At 44.5% G+C, this 19,202-nt stretch overlaps 2 protein-coding genes across 2 annotated transcripts in view; both read left to right on the top strand.

Moving 5' to 3' along the window:
• Positions 1-15,367, top strand: part of BCR (BCR activator of RhoGEF and GTPase) — a 98,092-nt gene extending 82,725 nt beyond the window's left edge. The window contains exons 17-23 of the mRNA XM_083873842.1: positions 2,942-3,001; positions 3,138-3,247; positions 4,066-4,205; positions 5,619-5,753; positions 6,318-6,423; positions 7,228-7,390; positions 8,107-15,367. Of these exons, the coding sequence (XP_083729968.1) occupies positions 2,942-3,001; positions 3,138-3,247; positions 4,066-4,205; positions 5,619-5,753; positions 6,318-6,423; positions 7,228-7,390; positions 8,107-8,196 (804 nt within the window). The 3' untranslated portion in view covers positions 8,197-15,367. The remainder of the gene's footprint in view (positions 1-2,941; positions 3,002-3,137; positions 3,248-4,065; positions 4,206-5,618; positions 5,754-6,317; positions 6,424-7,227; positions 7,391-8,106) is intronic.
• A 3,763-nt stretch (positions 15,368-19,130) lies between these two features.
• The window catches only part of SPECC1L (sperm antigen with calponin homology and coiled-coil domains 1 like), a 63,283-nt gene continuing 63,211 nt past the window's right edge, over positions 19,131-19,202 (top strand). Inside the window, exon 1 of the mRNA XM_083874136.1 lies at positions 19,131-19,187. The gene's annotated coding sequence lies outside the window, so the exon portion shown is untranslated. The remainder of the gene's footprint in view (positions 19,188-19,202) is intronic.

Below are 19,202 nucleotides of genomic sequence, written 5' to 3'. Positions count from 1 at the left end.
GTGCAAACAAGCCCCCAAGTGATACGGTCTGTGAGGCTTTTAGGAGGTCTGTGAGGCTTTTAGCAGGTCTGTCCTATTTGCACAGAGCATGGAAACAACAGTGTGGCTCTGCTTCAGTGGAGATGGGGCAGGTCACTCAAATCAAGCAACTGTTTGGAGGAACTGTGTAGAGCAGTAAATTCCACTGTCAAATGCAGAGGCAGCAGTTGCACAGTGCCTACCCTGCTTGAGCTGGCACAGCTTGCCCAGAGCTGCCTCCCTTTGCCATGCTGGCCGTGGATTGCATTCTTCTACTCAGTGTTCCTTCTTTCAGGTCACTGATCTCCAAATCAGGCCACAAGACAGCATGGCCCCATTTGTCCTCTGTGTTGGAGCATCACTGTCACTAGCTCATTGTCCTCAGTGTGCTCTCTCCCTGCCTGCTCCAGCTGCCTTTTCCCTCTGTTGCTCTTGCTGGCCTCAGGAGGTCAATCATCAGCTGGGACCACGACTGAAACTTGATTGAAGTCCCAGTGACAGTTCTTGGTTTCCTGTTGACTCTGTTATGTCCTACTGTGACTTATCAGACTGTTAGACCTGATCTTCCTGTCTCACTCAGTGTTGCTGAGAGTTTATTCAAGCTTTGCTCTTTTAATAGCTTCCATCATTTTGCTTTGTTATTTAAAAAGCACCTTGGAGGAGTTTGGTGTTTTTTTCCCCTTAATTGCTGTTGTTATTGCCAGTGATTCATGCAGGGTTGGCTGGGTCAGCCAGCCCTGGTGCCTGCTCTCCCTGGCTGTCCCCATTCAGTATGAGACATTCTCCAGCAGGAGTCAAACAGTAGGAGGGGGTGCAGGGTCCTGCCAGCTCTGCAGGAGAATTCAGAAACAAGGGAGCAAGAGGCAGCAGCAGGTACACGGAGGTTTACTCGTAGTCCTGGCTCAGCCCCAGCAGTTATCCAGTTATGAAGAGTCTCTGTGAGCTCTCAGCTCCAGCAAGGAAAAGCCTTTGCGAGTTCTCAGCCTCAGCACTCAGCTTCTGCTTGTCCTTTGCGGCAGTGTCAAAGTCACTCTTGAAACAGAATAGGATGGTGTTTGGCTCGGTTTTTTTAACAGCTATTTACTTGCTTTTATTTCGTGCAATGGCAGGAATTCCCTGGTCATTACTGAGACATACACAGTAATACCTGTTAGCTTAAATAAACTGTAACTGGACTCTTCCTTTACAGTATTGGCAAATATTCAAACCCTCTTTCCCCTTTAGTCTTAAGCTATAAATAATATAGCTCCCTGCTATAAATAATACCCTTAGTGACTCCATTCTAAAAGCACATGGAAAACTGGTTCCCATCAAGAGGATTGGCTGTGACTGTGTCCCTCAGCAGAGTCATTTTGGCAGCTTAACCAGATGACTCTTGAGAGCTGGAGATCAAGCTTTCAGGAATACTTAGCATGGTTGCTCCTCATAGGAAACCAGACACTTCAGAAATGGTTTCCTCTTGATTCTGGGAAAGAATTCAGTTGTTGAAAGAAATCAAACTTCCAGCACGGAAGTTGAGGGTAGAACAGCCCAGAAGCTGTCCAGCCCGTGGGGCCCTTGGCCAGCCCCACAGGCGGGGGCGGATCTGCTCTGCCGCAGTTAAAAGCGAACCCCCTTGGCCAGCAGTCCTGTGTTTGGGGTCGCTGAGGCACTGAAGTCAAGCACTGCTGCCCATTGGCCTCCTGGACCTTTGCACAGTCCCAAAATGTGGGAGCTGCTGGTTACTGACAATTCCTTGCAAGGGCTCTTCAGCAGTTTCTGCCGGCGTTGCACCTACAGGAGCCGGTCCGGTTCCCCAGGGAAGCGTTTGTGTGCTGGCAGCATCCCGCTGTGGGCCCACGTTCGTAACAGAGTGCGCAGGGACAAGGTTGGCCTCGCTGCTTCTGCTGCTGCTTGGGGTCTCTGCAGTGGGAGGAAGCAGGGAGGGACTTTACTCTCTGCTGCTTGCCTTTCTTTGGGGAGTGGGGAAGGGCATGGGGGGGCTTGTCTCTGTAGCTGTCAGCAGCACTGGGCTGCTCTGTTGATGATCTAAATGCGACCATGACCGTGTCTAAGCTCTTCCAGAATTTCCTGCAGCTGCCATTGTTCCAGCATTTCCCTCCTCTGCCAGAGCTCTCTGGCCCTGCACGGGGCTCTGTGAGAGGGGGGAGCTGTGCTGTGAACCAGCTCTGCTTATGACTGTCTGTTTGCTGACAGCAGTAAACTCAAAGCAGAGTTTGCTGTAGTTGCCTCCTCCTGGTCTTACTGTGCCTCCGTGTTCAAGAGTTACAAAGCTGTCTCAGGGGGCACTGAATTCTTGCTTTGGCTGGTTCCAATGGCTGATCAAGCCCCCAAGCAGACAGCTCCTCCTCTCTCTTACCAGTTTCTCTGGAGCTGAGGCCTTCAGATGTGTTTGGCTCTCCCAAGGCAGTAGTGGAATTGCTGGGTGACATTCTAGCACTTGAGTCTGCAGTTCCCCAGCCTCACAACTGTCCTCTCAAAAGATAAAGCAAAGCTGAAAATGATAGATTGGAACTTGTTTCTGTTTAATGATTGCTTGCAATAGCAGGGCCTGGTGTTTTTCCTGCCTCTATGCTCAAATAGAAATGAAAAGGAATAGGCTGGTTGAAGGACAACTTTCCATGATTTCTCAGCAGATTCAAACATTGGTTGTGCTCCCTGAGGTTGCCTTGATTGTTGAGCAGACACTGCTCTCATGTTGCTGGGTTTTCCCTGTGTATGAACCCTCATTAGCCCTGTTTAGAGAACTGCACAATATCCAAAACCTGGTTTCCCTGAAACCAGGGAAACTTTGGAGTGTGGATTTTCCTATGGAAAAGAAATAACAACGTAAAAGTGATCGTGCTCTTCTCACTTGCAGAAACCTTCTAGGCTAGCTGGTGTCTCTGAAGTCTGATCCTAGCTCATAACTTCTGTTTTCCAGCTGGACCCGCAGGCACTGCAGGACAAAGATTGGCAGCGCACAGTCATCTCAATGAATGGGGTAAGTGTGGCAAACAGAAATTAGCTCTGCTTCTGTACCTCCTGTGGGCTCTATTTCTTTGCTCTTCATTGCAGCATGAAAAAAAAAAAAGAAAAAAAAAATGTTTAAAAAGTAACAGCTGTTGTCTTTGGTTCAGGTGGAAGTGAAGTTGTCAGTGAAGTTCACCAGCCGGGAGTTCAGCCTGAAGAGGATGCCATCCCGCAAGCAGACGGGCGTGTTTGGGGTCAAGATTGCCATTGTCACCAAGTGAGCTGATGGGTCACGTTTGTCCCCGTTGTGCGTCAAGAAGACAACTGGCTTGTGGGGTGCACCTGCCTGTGTCCCCCTGAGGGGTGTGGCAGTCCAGCCTGCTCCACTAGTATAGGAGTGTAGATGTTGCTGCAGACAGGAGATGCTTTACAATCTCTGAGCTTCATTTTTTTGAGAGATAAAAACCAGTACGCACACAGGCTGTTTACTGAGAGCCTAGCACTGCTCTGAATTCCGGAAATCCCCCTTGCCCTTGCCTTCTCTGTAGTTAGCTGACATGGTCACAAATTTCCAGAGCCACTGAACAGTGATGTTTCCTCTCCATAATCAAAAATGTTCAAGGTCTTTGGATCCCATTGTATTATTTTAACCCCTGATCTTTTGTCATGAATCATTTGCCAGCAGAAACCTGTTTGTTCTGTTGTATGGTTTGGGAAGTGTGGTATTTCCTCCCCATGGAATTGCATCAGTTTGAAAGCAACAGAGTTGCTATGTATCCAAGGGCTGTTTGGGAATCCTCTGATTACCTGGGCAGAGTCACAGGCTCTAGGGGCACTGGGACCTGGCCAAGAGCTCAAGTGCTCAGGGAAGCTGCAGAACAGCCAGAGCCAGGCTGAGACAGTCAGAAAACCCTCTCTAGTTTTAAAAGGAGTTTTTCAGCTCAGTCCTGACTGCCTGCTCAGACTTCCTGGCAGCCCATTTTCCAGAAGAGGTTTGCACAGGGGAATGTTGGGGTGCCTGTAGCTGTCCTTGCTGGCTGGGGAGGAGGCACAGAGGGCTGGGCTGCCCTGACCTCCTGTGTCTGGCTTTCTCAGGAGGGAGAGGTCGAAGGTGCCGTACATCGTGCGGCAGTGCGTGGAGGAGATCGAGCGGCGCGGGATGGAGGAGGTGGGGATCTACCGCGTCTCCGGGGTTGCCACCGACATCCAGGCTTTGAAAGCTGCCTTTGATGTCAGTAAGTATTTGTGTCTGACTTTTCCCTTTGCTCTGTGAGAACCTGCCTGAGCTCCCTGTCAGGTGGCTGTGCTATTTTTAATCTTATGTTGCCCAAGAAGTATTAAGAAGTAGAGGTTCTCACTCAAGGAAAATAATTTTAACCCTGGCTGCATATTTTATTTATTGATATAACCCAAGACATAAAGCAGGATGGATCCTTGTACCAAAACATGTTTCTTTTATTCTTCCCAGACATGAAATTATGGCTTTACCTGCCTTGCCAAATTTTTGTAAATGGCAGACACCCCTCTGGGGGGGAAAAATTAGCAATCAGAAGTCATAATTTCTTCGCTGTTGTGAGGTGTCCAAATTAACAGAAGTCCTTAAAATAAAGAATGTTTTGTGAAAGCCAATGTTCCTTAGAACTAGGAGAGGTATTTATGAAACTGGGGTGGATGGTCAGGGCTTCTCTCCCTAACTCCATGTGGACTGATATGCTCAGGATTAGAAAATTAGATGACTTTGAGTAACCTTTGCAAAGCTCTCTTTGATCTTGAGCAGAAAAAGGCTCCTTACTGGTGTTGCATTTAAAAGAGTGGCCTGTATGTCCCAAAAGGCACCTGAGATCAGGCAGGTGAAATGCTTCCAAATTGCTGAGGTACAAAAAGTGAAATTTTGCCCTACTTCCAGCTTCCGTGTGATGGTCCAAGAACTGTTCAAGCCAGGCTCCACCAGTCACAAGACCTGTGCCAGGCACCCAAATTCACTCTCCTTGCACTTTCCTTCAGTTTTTTGTGAAATTTCCTTCTTGTGTTTTCTTTTCAATCACCCTGAGCTATCAAAAACCATTGATGAATCTCCACTAGTGCAAGTAAGGGTCCTTCACAATTTGAAAAACAACTTTTTTAATTTCTGTTAAATGCTGACTTACACTGCTTTATAAAACCAATGCTGGTTGGTGTTTAGTTTAGGGAGAGGTGGTGGGTTTGTTGTTCTTAACATAACAAAGCTGAAATGTAAGCCCTGAATTGCCTTAGCTACACTCAGTGGGGAGTTAGAGAATCTCAGAATCTCTTAGTCTAAGCTGTTAGAGGCAGGGAATTGGAATAACAACTGCTGTCAGTAATAAAAGTTGAAATGCATATAAATACAGCCAAGTAGGGGCTTGTTCAGATCAGGCTGGGGTCGCTGGCACAGCACAGCTGGCCCTGGGAGAATGAGGTTCCTTGGCTTGATGTAAAGCAATGAAGTGTTTGCAGTCATTTGTGCAGCACTTCTGAGCTGGAAGGTTGCTCATTTAATCCAGAGCAATGTAAACAGGAAACCTCCCAGCTATTTGGGCAGAGACAAAAGATAAACCCAAAGCAAGAAAAAGAAGGAATGCAAGGCCAGCAGTTCCCCTTTACCCTTCCTCTCCTCTCTCCTCTTTCAGACAACAAGGATGTGTCAGTGATGATGAGTGAGATGGACGTCAATGCCATCGCAGGCACCCTCAAGCTGTACTTCCGGGAGCTGCCGGAGCCGCTCTTCACGGACGAACTGTACCCCAACTTTGCTGAAGGCATCGGTAGGTGCAGCAGAGGAACCCTTGGTCATGGAGGCTGCTCTCAAAGCATCATAAACCCTGCGTGTAGTGTTGGACAACAGCCTGCAGCAAGCTGTGAGGGGAGTGGAATGAGCTCAGAATGACATTGCCTTCCCACGTGGTGCAGTATGGGCACTTGCCAGGCTGTTCTGCAAGCTGCAAAAGCCCAGGTTTCTGAAGGATGGGATCAGGACAGAGTGCCAGGCCTGCCTGCTGGGGCTGTGCACACTCACTGCCCAGGCAGGCTTCAGGAAAGCCCCCTTTTGAGGGGAGAGGAATATGTATCTCATCTTATCTTGAGGCAGAGAAAAACATCAATGATTGAAAGCCTCAAAGCACTTGAATTGCTTGAGAGAAAAGGATTCTTAATGAATTTATGAAATAAAAGAACGAGATGCTGTGGGGTATTGATGTGCAACTCTGACCTTCCAGCCTATGATGATGTAGTCAGTCCTTTTGGGACCATCCCTATTGGCTGTTCTGGGACACGGCTCAGTCAGTTTTGCACTTGCTGCCTGAGGTGATGTCTTATTCTCTCTCTTGTAGCACTTTCAGATCCTGTTGCAAAGGAGAGCTGTATGTTGAATCTGTTGCTATCACTTCCAGAACCCAACCTTGTGACATTCCTTTTCCTACTGGACCATTTAAAAAGGTAATAGTGGTTCCTTGAGAAATGCATTTAATGTGTAAAGCACTGGCTATTTTGAAAAGTGGAGCCTTTTCTTTAAATACCTGCTGAATCACATAAATGAAGAAGTATTTGCTGATCTGCTGTGAATGCTCATCAGATAACTATTGTCTCATACTCACTTAGTGAGGCAGTAAATCCTGAATTCCATTCCCACTCATACTGAAAAAGGATTAGAACTGGAGGAAAGGAATAACAAAAGAGTCAGGGCTTATCTATGGCAAATGCAAATTCCTGCTGCAATGTCACTGAGACTGCACCTGCATCTGGATACAAAGGCCAGGAAAGGTTTTTGTATAAACCATGAAGCTTTGGCCATATTTAAGGTCTAGGCAGCCCTGTCTCAGAAGGTCTCTGAAATCCAGTATGATCTATTTTTCAAATTCCAGCACTTTGCCTAACTGTAGTAGTAGTCAGTTCATTTTGTAGTTGTCTTTCTGTTTTTGTCTATGCCTTTGTAATATGGTTGTAACTGTAAAAAGTATTGCCATGCATTTGACATTAATGCAATAAGCTGGCTTAATGTTTGCCCCATGTGTTGATTTGCGTAAGTATGTTGTACATACCAGAGACTGTCCCTGGAGACAGGAAAGATCATCTTGTGATTGAGATTCTGGATTAAAATCCAGGAAATCTGGGCTTTATTTGTGTTTCTGCTGCAGACATTTCTACCCTTAGGCAATTTTTTTAAACTTTGTGCCTCAATTTCTCATTTATAAAACTCAGATATTTATGAAGGTCTGCCTTGTTTATTGCTTCTTCTCCCAGGGTTGCTGAGAGGGAAAGTGTGAACAAGATGTCCTTACATAATCTTGCCACTGTCTTTGGACCAACACTGCTCAGACCTTCAGAGAAGGACAGTAAAATCCCTGCTAACCCAACCCAGCCCATCACCATGACTGACAGCTGGTCACTAGAAGTCATGTCCCAGGTAAAATCCTGAATGTGCCATTCCATCTTGTGAAGACACTTTCTGGGAAAGCACAGTCCTGTGGCAGGCCTGGCTCAGCGACCCTACTGGGTTTTCATGGTCATTTTTTTGATAAACATAAAACAACTTTTGCCCTCACACAGACATTTTAGCCTCTCTGTAGAACAATGTTCCTTCAGGCAGGTCAGTCTGCATCTGTACAAATACAGCTTTTCATGAAGGAATGTCTGTGTGTGTGCATCCTGGGTGTGCTCGTGCATGGGAAGAATTTTGGGGAGCTGTGTCCCAGCACCGTGTTGCTGACCTGGGATAAAAGAATCAGCAGTGTTTCCACAATGCTCCTCAGCGTTAAACCACCTTCACTGATGCACAACAAAATTCTATGGCCACTGCTGCCTTTGAAGGTTATGCAGAGGATTGGAGCACAGAGCCTGTGTCACTGAGTCAGACTGGTTTGTATTTCCCCATTGAGTAAAGGCAAATTCTAGATATAATTTTTTCAGTGCTGGAACCAACCAGCACCATTGTTCCACCTGGAATTTAAAAAGAGTATCTCTGAAGCACTGCAAGTTCTGCTATTTCTACTGCTGTAATACAGTGTATTAAATACACAGCTGCTAGATGTCCCAGAGAGCTGTATCACCAGCTCTCACATAGCCAGGATGAGAATGAGTTTTTACAGGGTTTTAGTATTACCTTGTTGCTTCTCTTTTCAGGTTCAAGTTCTTCTATACTTCCTGCAGCTAGAGACTATCCCTACCCCAGACAGCAAGAGGCAAAGCATTCTCTTCTCCACAGAGGTGTAGGTGCCTGCGGTACCAACAGGACACAGACTGCTTTTGGCGTAACTCTGTCACCCTGGGAAAAAGATGACTGGTGTTCCCTCGGACTGGCCTGTTCCTGTGCTGGGGAATTCCGGCCCTCAATGCTTCTGCTGTTTGTTAACCAGAGACAAGCTGGAGGGAAGGGAGAACAACCTCCTTGTGCTGGTAGAACCAGGACTAACCGGAGATGGAGCTGTGCGGAATCTCCACTAGAAGGAGCAATAGACACTTGGACAAATGCACCACAGAGTGTGGCGATTATTCTTGTTGGGAATGTGACAGAAGGTATTCCTCATTTTATGGATTTAATTTATCATAAAGAAACTTCAAGATTTCTACTGGACCACTTGATAGGACACCTCTTTTTGGGAGAGGGGGTGTTAAAGAATATATCACAACTGTGTCTTTAATAACTGCTGTTTTTCAAGTACTGTTCGAGGCTACAAAAAATAGCATTGCTTTGCAAGAGGAAGGAGAAGAGAAGGGTCTGGGATCTAAAATTCTCTCCACAGAAATTCAAGTCTTGATTTGAATATGGTTCTAAAGAAATCAAAGAGATTTATGTACAGCTAGAACTGTTGTCTGGTTGGGGGCTGGGTTTTTTCTTTTGTTTGTTTGTATGGTTTTTTGGCTCACCCAGCCCTTCCCATAGAAATGCTTGTACATCCCAGGGAAGGAGATGCCCTGCTCTTGCCTATGTTGCACTTCTGATGGGTTTTGTTGGGTTGAGACAAACTCAACAAAATGAAATAAATAAATACAGCAAATTAAAGTGAGGCAGGGAGGATAACAGTCAGTGATTCTGTTGTTTGTTAGCTTATAAAAGCAGAGACAATATTATCCAGGAAGGATTGCTAAATTCCTTAGACCCCACCAAACTTGATGAAAATTATTTGGGAAGATTGTTAATTCCCAACACTCCAAAGAAAATCCGTTATCTCTGCAAAAGTAACTGAAGAATTTGTGGATTTAAAAAAAAAAATCAGCAGCTCTGTTGGGTGGCTGCTTACTCCAGACTTTTATCAGAACATCCTTTTTTTTGATACTTGAATTTTTGGAGGCTTTGTACATTGTTTCTACAAGAGTCTTTTTCTGATAGATACAAACACTCTGAAAAAATGCCAGAATGTACTTCATGGACAATCTAGCAAGTAGCATGCATTGTGGATTCTCCAGAAATTCCAACTCTGTTTTAATTAAGAGCAGTGGAGAAATTTCTGTGGAACTCCATCAAGCAGTACAAAAGGTCTGGCCAAACACCAATTTTGTATTTCCCTCCCTAAATCAGTTTGAGCTACAGGGGTGGAAAGGCAGCAGTATTTGCCCAGGGAATTGAAACTGCGGAATCTAATAGCTGGTATCCAGAGGCAGCATTCTGGCTCTGAAGCAGTTGTGCCAAACATGCTGGGGGTGGGAGTGATGCCATTTTCCTAAACTATTCCAGCCCCCACTACTCCTACCCAGCTCTGCAGCATCCATTTAGTGGCATCTGTCCATCATCATCCTGGCAAGAAGGAAGGTACAGCTGGAAGACAAGGGAAGGAATCAGCACAAAAAGGGGAGGGAGGGACAGGTTCTGGAAGATTGGTAGGGTCAGGTGTCAGCATCATTTTCAGGGAAATATGACACAGAAAGCAACTCCTCTTGTGCTGAATTGCACATTTTCTGATGGGTGATCTGCAAACTATCAATTAAAAAAAATAGCAAAAGGAGTGTTTCAAGCAAATAGAAAAAAAAATTAAAGGGAAATGATTTTGTAGTCACTGTAATTCTGACTGCTGCAGAATATTAGAAATTATTGTACTGTGAAGTTGCAAAATCAGAAAGGAAAAAATATAAATTTCAATTTTGTGAGTATATCAATATTTTGCATGCTTTGTAAGGATTCTTATAGGAATTTAATATTGCTTAGTATCCCTCCCTCCTTAGGTCTGGGAGCAAACCTCTTTGTAATGTAATGTACAACTAGAAATTCCTTCTCTCTTGTATGTATTTCCACAACATTCCAACTTCCGAACCCGCAAAAAAGAAAAAACTGTCTGTAGTAGGAGGTGCTTTTGGGGGGAGGGAGGGAATGAAGGCAAGGAAACTTGAAAGCTTAAGATTTTGATTTTTTAAAAATTTTTAGTTTCATTTTTTGCCTGTTTGAAGGTAAAAATTAGTCACAATCCTGAAAAACCATTGACTTGAGCCATGTGGTGCAGAGCAGTAAAGCATTCTCTGTGTTCGTTTCTCTGTATTTGTTTCCCTTTTCCCCAGCAGCTCTACAGCAATCCTTGCACTCCTGCCTGCTCCCACTCGGGGGGATGGACCTGAGGCAGGAGCACTGCTGATGACTTCAAGGAAAAGGGAAAAAACCCAAGCTACACCTGGTGCTGGGTGATAGCCTTTTCCTTTGGTGTTTGCAGTCTGTGGCTGCTCCTTGCAGTGTTGAAACTGGAAAGCAATACCATAATGACTGTGCCAATTTACTTTTGCCCAACTTTTTAATTTTTATTTATATAGGAAGTTAATTTTAATGTTAAATTACTGATCTATAGTATGTAACCATGAGAAAATTGCTTTTGCTTTGGTTACTGTGACAGGTTGTTGCTGTCAGTCTCTCATTACAATGCTCAGTTCTAATGTAATGTTATCTAACATGCAGGCATGTGGATCAGGGAAAAAAGTTAATTTAACTTAACCCGTTAATTATTTCTGTTAAGTATGAATATGTTTTCCCCAAAGCTGGTAATTTTGGGCTGGAAAAGATAGTGGATTGTGTTGCTGATGATGAAATCATGAACTGATTTGAAATATGAGAATTGATTTCTTGAATTTCCTTTAATTTTGCAATTAATTTTTTTCCAGTAGCCTTATGTTTTCAGAAATTAGGTATTTCCAAAAGGCTTTTTTTTTTTTTTTTTTTTTTTCCCCAGGGATGTTGGTTGGGGTTTTTTGTTTGTTTAGGGGTTTATTTTTACTTTTTTTTTTTTTTTTTTTTTTTTTTTTTTTTTTTTTTTACATAAGCCTTATCATACTTTATAAAAAAGGGAAATGCAAAACTTGGCTTTAGTAAAGGCCTTCTGATTTCTCCTCTTATACATTCCCTTGTGAGTTGTGTCAGAAACTGGACTCTTTAATTTTCTATGTTAAAAGGTACAATATAAACAACACAAGAGCAAACTAGCAAAAAGTTACCCTTTATGTGTGCACTAGGAGATTTTGCTCCTTCAGTTTCTAATGTATTGGAGAGACTTTTCTACAAATGTCGCTTTCAGGAACAGGAATCTGAAATGCTTAAGTTTTCAGCTAAGGAAATTCAGGTGATTAGGATAGTCTCTGTCTCTCTAGTTTAAAGAGGGAAATAAGCATCAGTTTCCTGGCTTTTAAAAGCTACTTTAAAATTTCCGTGGGTTTTTTTAAACACTGAATAAGTTTTTAAGTAGAATTTTTAAAAGTTAAGCAAATGAAGGGAAAAGTTTTCAAAGATGGACAAGAAATAACAGTTACTAGCTCAGAGTCAGCTTTGTGTTTGTGTGTGCTTTGTATGGGAGGGAAGCGTCGGAAACCAAATTGAAATACATCCATTCAAATGCTGCTGGTGTTCTTTATTCTTGCACATTTTTAACAAGTTGAGGTAGTAGCTAAGCTATTTCAGGCTGTATTTTAATGCTGCTATTTTTCAGTGTATCAGCTAAGGGCAGAAACCAGCAGTGGGGTGCCCACTGCCCCCTCAGCTCTGGCCGTCATCGCGCACACGCAGAACCAGCTGGCACCGCGCAGCCCTCAGGGTGCTGGCCAGGAGCTGGTGGAACCACAGAGGATACTTATGGGAGGGGCAGGATTTTTACAGTTTATTAGTTTTACCTGTTTAAAAATTCTTTTATGGTTGTTTCCTGTTAGTTTTCTAGAGTTTAAACAAATGGACTGTTCCTTAAGGTGGATCTCCAGATTAGTTTGTCACATGTGTAGCACTGGAAGGCATCACCATGTGTTCATTTACCTTAATGTGCCATTCTTTCAAGTGTGTATAACGTGTAAACTGACCAGTGGTCAGTGGGTTTAAAAATGTTTGAAGTCTGATGGCAAAACACCAACCTTCTCCAGTTCCTCACTAGGTAATCCTTTTGTTTCAGTGCTTGATCACCTACTGGGATAACTTTATCAGATGTGGCATTCTTCTTATGGAAATTTTAGTATAAAATATTTTAAGAAAAAAACCTTCCTCTTCTTACTTTAATTCAAGATGACAGGGACTTGTAATAACAGAAGACTAATACATTTGTGCAGGAACTTAGGGCGGATTTGTTTCTGTTCTTTGCAGAAGAAAAATCTGAAAGGACAATTCCTAGATACATTCAAATTAATCAAATTCTTGTAGATAGTCACTTGTTTATGCCCTCTTAAATTTCTACTTGAGGGATGTTTTTCTTTGTAGCCTTTGCTAACATCATCCTACTACTTTTAGTGAAAAATAAACATGGTACCATTCCCTTCCTTTAACACAGGGCCTGTACAACTGAGATACTGGAGCCTTGGACTAGTATTAGCAATTCTCCATTCTGAACGAGGATGAAATAAATGTTCATCTGTGTTTTATGAACTTTCTAATTGAATAGAATTAAATCCATGGGTTGCCCTTAAAATTAACAGAAGCTATAAAGGAAGCACTTACAATTAATAAACTGTTCCTTAACAATCATAAGGGAATAAAACCAACACAAATGGAAAAGGGAAGCAAAATTGGGAATTGCTCAAGATCAAGTTGTGTGGGACTAGAATGAGGTTCTCATTTTGAGTTACAGAAGGTGGCTCATGCCCTAGATAACTGAGGAAAGGCTCTCTTGCCAGTAAATGAACATGAATATGGGAATGCCAGGAATTTAGCTACAGCAGCCTCACAGTTCTGATGTGCTGCAACCCCTCTTTCTTGCTAGTGAACATTCACAGTTCAGTGCTAAGAAAGCAAAGCTTTACCACTTGCTCTCTACCGTTTTCCCTTCAGGCAGCAGCTATAGTGCCTGTATGTTAATCTAGGTGAACCACCACCACAAGGAAGTAAAAAGCTCCTAGAACCACAAAGTTGGACTACTGTTTGAGCTAGAAGTCTGGTTTTGGGCTGCAAGGATAAAATGTCACAACACCTGTAATGGCAGAAAGGTTGGGGCAGTAGGACCAAAGCAGATCTGAGTGTATGTGTTGTCTTGATTCTCCCTTCTGTGACCATATCATTAGATTGAGGCCTCTCAGGTCAAGCAAATTCATAAATGCTCTTGTCGAGAATTAGAAAGTTATTAAATTTCCTAGTTTGCCTCCACTGTTGATTCTCTCTGTGTTACCTTCTTACATTGACATTGCTGGAGACCACTGTAAAACCTGCAGCAGTTTACATAATTTTTTTCCTGCTGCCATGTCTCACCTCACAGTAAGACAAGACCCCTCCTTTTCCAACAGAACCACTTCACATCTTTCTGCACTGTAGCAATTACCACACTGACAGGTTCAGTTTGTAGCAGAGCTACAGAGCAGAGCCCTAGAGATAATTAAAATATTTCCAGTCTTGTTGTGCAGAGTGGACCAGGTACTGCTGAAGTTCTGGGCTCATGCAGGGCTGTGTTGTGAGCTAAGTAAAATTCTATTATTTACAGCTGTTCAAGCGTATTTGGGAATTAATATAATTACAGAGTGCCCAAGCCTAACAGAAGTGTTTACTGCTTTGTCTGAATCACAATCAAGTTCAAATCCTCTTGTCAAAAATGGTTCACCAGCATAGAGAAAATTTTATTTTGTGCTAGAGCTTTTGCTTGTGTAACTGCTGTGGTCTTTTCCCCTGTGGTGGGATATTCTGAGAATCTGAGACATTCTACAGATGAACTGTTTCTCTAATCTGCAGAATGATTTATCCCACACGGCATTTTATATCCCTGTGGATGTACAAAAGGGCAGGCTTGTGTACAAACCAGCTTCCTGCCTGCAAGGAGACAGCAGCAGCTTCCTGGAGATGACCCCAAGCGAGGTCACAGCCCAGAGTGAGCAGAGGCCCTGGGTGTTCCCATCTCCCCTGGGGCAGTTGGATGAGGCTCAGAAGGCAGTTCTGAGTTCCTTCTTACTGCACCCAACCAAGTGATCAAGGGCTGATCTAGAGTAGCTCAAAATTCCTCTATTTTAGTCCCATTTTGGGAGAAACAGGGACAATGCTGGTTTGGAATTATCCAAATAACTGAAAACTGATCTATATCTAAAACCTATGTCATATATAGTAAATGGCAAGGTGAAAGCTGCCATAGCAGAAGGTCATTTCTCCACAAGAACCTTTTCTACTCTCTGCCTTCTTTACTGCATCTCACAGCCTAAAAGAAGTCTTGTCTTGGATTTCACAGTCACATACAAAACATGCAGAATCTTGGATAAAACTTAGCTATGCAGGGACCAATGTTTCAGGAGTACTAGAAGTGATTACCAAGGTAGCAAAAAGAGGCTAAGGAATTATTGTGTTGGGATAACTGAAAAGCATCACAATGAAATGGTGAATTTAAAAATTATCTCACAGCAGGACACTGAAATGTTGTCCTTTCTGTATCTGTCCAGCAAATAAATCCCAACAAAAACTCAGCCTTCTCTTGCCTGTGTAAGTTGTGTAGTTGGTTCTTATCTCTAGTATTATAACTGTTTATAATCCATGAAGAATTCCAAGGAAAGGAGTTAAGACTATTTATTTAAATATAAATACAATTAAATTATATAATTAGTCCTAAATTATCAGATGTAGAAGACAAACAACTTGTTATTGTTTGGATAATTTGGGGTTTCATCAGAGCTAATACTGTTGGCATTATTTTAAACACTACCATATTAGGGAGTCAGTTTTTGACATTTTATCCTGCTGTTGCTAGTGCTTCAGTATCTCATAGTGCTCTGTTTTGGGGAAAGAAAACCTATTCCTAATAGTTTAATATGGAAAGGTGTTGAAACCATACTGCTAAACATCTCTCAGTTTAGGCCCAAAGAGAAGGGGAAAGGGAAAAATTGTCATTCTGGATTATTTTTTTTTAACTTTCTGAGAAAAGTGGTATGAAAAAGGGATCCAAAAACTGTATGTGGGGGGAAAAATGTCTTAAGGCATTTGTAGCCTTTCTTTGTACACAATGTTAAATAAAATCTCCTGTATCTATGTTGTCAGGTTCTTTTGGTCTTATTTAGATAAAAGTGGGCCTACATTACACTGAATGTGTGAATTTGAGTTTGCTGGGGGCATGGGATTTAACACTGCTGTTTCAAAATTAAAGCTGTTTCTTGTTTTACAAGGTAAAAGCTGTATCACCTAAAATCTAGAGGTTAGTGCAGAGAACTAAACTGAAACAACTTGAATGTGTGGAAATAGTTTACATGGAAGGTAGAGAAATAGCTGAGCAACCCAGTCCATGTTCAGATCTGTATGAATCCTTTTGTAGGAGTTCTGCTTCAAAACCCAGTCTGTCTCAGACTTTATCAACTTTCCATTTGTGTGCAGAGCACTTGAACTGTAGTTCGTATTTACTAAGAAATCAGTTCTGGCCTCCAGTTCTTCAAACACTGCATGAAATTAGTGGGATTTTGTAGGAATCAGTGTGGAAACTGAATCAGTTATTTAAATCAAGTTAACTTGGTGCTTTATTTAAATATTGTTTAAATTATTAATGTAATTAAAGTACGTTTATGTTGGAATATAGTCCAAAATTTAATATAATATATAAACCTTTCTACAATAAAAAGATATCTGCTTGAAAGCTCTCTAGCCCATTTCATTAAGTGTGTATCATAAAGATTATAGGGCTCCATTGCAACGTTGGAAATAGATAAAATTTAACTGACTGCAGTGTTTAAAACTACACTGAATATCATGCTCACCCCTGAACTGGGCAAAGAAGAGAAACTCAATGACTGTTACTAATACTTCTTACCAGTGTTGAGGCTGTAGAATATAAAATAGTTTTCCAGTAGCTTCAATGTGAAATTCTTCTGCCAGATGGTTCTCCCTCTCCCAGGAAGTGCACCCTTGACGTGCAACCCATGGAACAGCAGCCCCTGGATGAGCCTGGAAAAGGGATCGTGTCCTGCCCCAGGCACTCTGCACCCACAACCAGCTCCTGCCGTGTCCAGCTCTGCTGCCTGCCAGTCTGGAGCATCCCAGCCTCTCCTCCTGGCTGCTTTTCCCCACTGAAGGCCCCAGGTGGGCAGAGCTGCCCTGGGCTGGAGGTGAGCCTGGTGTGCAGCCTGAGCAAAGGGCACGTACCTGCGGCACCCGGAACAAGAGGGAGCAAATGAAACCCAAGGCTGGAGCAGGAGGAGAAAGAACATGAGTATAATAACCACGGATGTTCTGTGCAAATTGCTCCACCTGAGCAGGTGTCTTTCCATTTTCCAGACAGCCCTGAGGCCTGGACAGGCTGCCCTGGGGCAGCAGCTCCCCTGAGAGCTGGGGGATACAGCTGTCAGTGTGAGGCAGGATCAGCCATCTCTGCCTGACTCCGGAGGGACATTTGTCTCTCTTTGTTAGAAGCCTCCAGTTATGGAGATTCTCTAATCCTCTGGGGCAGTCTAACCCAGGACATAACCACAATGAGAAAGCTTTCCTAGCAGGCAGCTGAACCACTCTGGCACACATTACAGCACACAATACTGCAATTTAACGTTTTTTTTTCAGCGACCTTTTAAGTGCCAGAACCAAGATCCAAGGCGTATGCACTGTCAGCTAGCAGTTTGTTCATTAATTCACTGAGCTGAGCTTCCTGCTGCAAAACAGAAAGCTGAGCCCTTTGTGGGCTTCCGTGAGAAATACATTGTACAAAACAAATGCAGTCACTTTTCACATCCTTAATACAGAAGTAGTGCCATTGAAATGCCATTTTTTAGCTGGTAACTTTTAAAATCAGTCCAAAGGTAGAAGCACAGGACAACATTTTGCTGGAGGTATCATGGAGCAGAAAATCTAGCAGAATGACACTGGTCATGCTGTAGGAAAATAAACATCAGGATTATTACTTAAACATAAAGAAGCTTTTCACTGTGAAACCAGTACACCTTGTCTGTGCAGCCCTTCCAGGGGAATCCCCACCAGGTAGGAGCAGGCAGAATGACAGAGAAATGGACAGGGAAGGACATCTCAATGAAATTGACTTTGTGAGACACATAAACAGAAAAAATTTCCCACCATGTAAGTCCAACTATGTTGCAGTATCTGGCAGCATACATCCTGCCAGTTTTAAAGGGAATTCTGATGTAATAGCGATATCATTTACTTTGATTTATGATACTAAAAATTTAACTTCACCAAAGATGAGGGGACTGTAAATCATACTTGCCCTACCAGTCTGCAACCTACAAATTCTATATTCCTGTGAATTCTATTCCTGTGAATTCTAGGAAGGAATGTACCTCAAGGGAGAACATGCAACTCAGTTTTACACTGAAATGTTTCTCTTGCTAAAAGAGCTGAGTTGCTGTTGGGAGAGAAGCTTTAACCTAAATAGAGGAAAACTTTTACAGGGACGTGTCAAATCAGCACATTTTCTTCATTACTGTGTTCACAGCACTTCCCAGCCAGTGCCTGTAAATACAAACTCTGCTGTACCTCCCACCAAGGCACCCACGCTGCAGTTTGGGGTTATTAACTTCAGTTGCTGGTTATACGTGACAAGTCAAACATCCTGTACAGTGATGGGCTACAAAGCTGAGCTTCGTTTAGTGTGTTTGACTGGGGCTCAGACTCTCAAAGCTTGTTTGCACGAGTTCTTGTAACCTAAGAAGGCAAAGCTATTTCCTACCACAACGTGCTGGTTGTGGCTGGGGTAGAGTTAATTTTCTTCAAGGTGGCTACTACAGGCTATATTTGGGTTTGTGCTGAACACACTGAAGAAAACTCTAGCCCATTTAAGCCACGATACACATTTAAGCATCTACTTCTCACTCGAATGAAAAGTTACAATTATAGATCTGGGCAGTGAGGCACAGCTTTAGAAGACCCACAGCCCCCCCACTCACACTTACGTTTCCTTGCACTGTGCGCGCTTGGTGCCAGAGCTTAAAAATTATACGTGCTTACTCTCCTACGCCGAAAACCCCCACAAAATAATAGATTTTTTTCCCCAGTCCCAATGCGGGCCCTGGCCGGGGCCGTTGCCGCCCTCCGCCCTCAGACGGGAAATGAAGCTGGGGCAGGGTCTGAGCACACGAGCGATGAGGGGCGGCTGAGGGAGCGGGAGGGCCTCGGCCTGGAGAGAAGGAGCCTCAGGGGGACCTTCTGAACCTCCACAAAGGCCTGGCAGGAGGATGCGGCCCTGAGGGGTCGGGATCCGTCCCGGCAACAAGGGATAGGATGAGAGGAAACTGCCTCAGTCTGTGGCAGGGGAGGCTCGGTTGGACATGAGGAGTAATTTCTCCACAGAAATGTTAATTGGACATCGGAACGCGCTGCCCTGGGAGGTGATGGAGTCACCGTGCCGGGAGGTGTTTAAGGACAGACGGAACGTGGCGCTGAGTTCACGGCCATGCTCTGGATGACGCGGTGGTGTTGGGTCAGTTTGGGCTCGACCACCTCAGCCTCTCTCCCCCCGCCCGCCGCTCTGCGGTTCAGCTGTGGAGCCGCCCCGCCCTGAGGGAGGAGCAGCCCCGCCCTGAGGGAGGAGCAGCCCCGCCCTGAGGGAGGAGCAGCCCCGCCCTGAGGGAGGAGCAGCCCCGCCCTGAGGGAGGAGCAGCCCCGCCCTGAGGGAGGGGCCGCCCCGCGCACGCGCCGCCCGTGCCCGCGCCCCGCCCTTTCCCCCTCACGGCCCCGGGCGGGGGGGGCGGGCCCGCGGGGGGCGCGTGCGCGGTGCCGGCAGGGGGCGGGGCGGAGGCGGGCGGAGGGGTCCCTGCCGCGCGCGCGCCCCTCCGCGCCCCCTCCCGCCGGCCCGGCCCGCGCGGCGCCCCCGGAGCCGGGGCTGCGGAGCAGCGGGAAGGAGGCGGCGGCTGCCCCGGTAAGCGCCGAGCGC

This window comes from Zosterops lateralis, assembly GCF_965231275.1.
Source record: "Zosterops lateralis genome assembly, chromosome: 17".
NCBI lineage: Eukaryota > Metazoa > Chordata > Aves > Passeriformes > Zosteropidae > Zosterops > Zosterops lateralis.
Note: the sequence above shows the minus strand (reverse complement) of the source record. Positions and strands in the feature narration are given on the sequence as shown.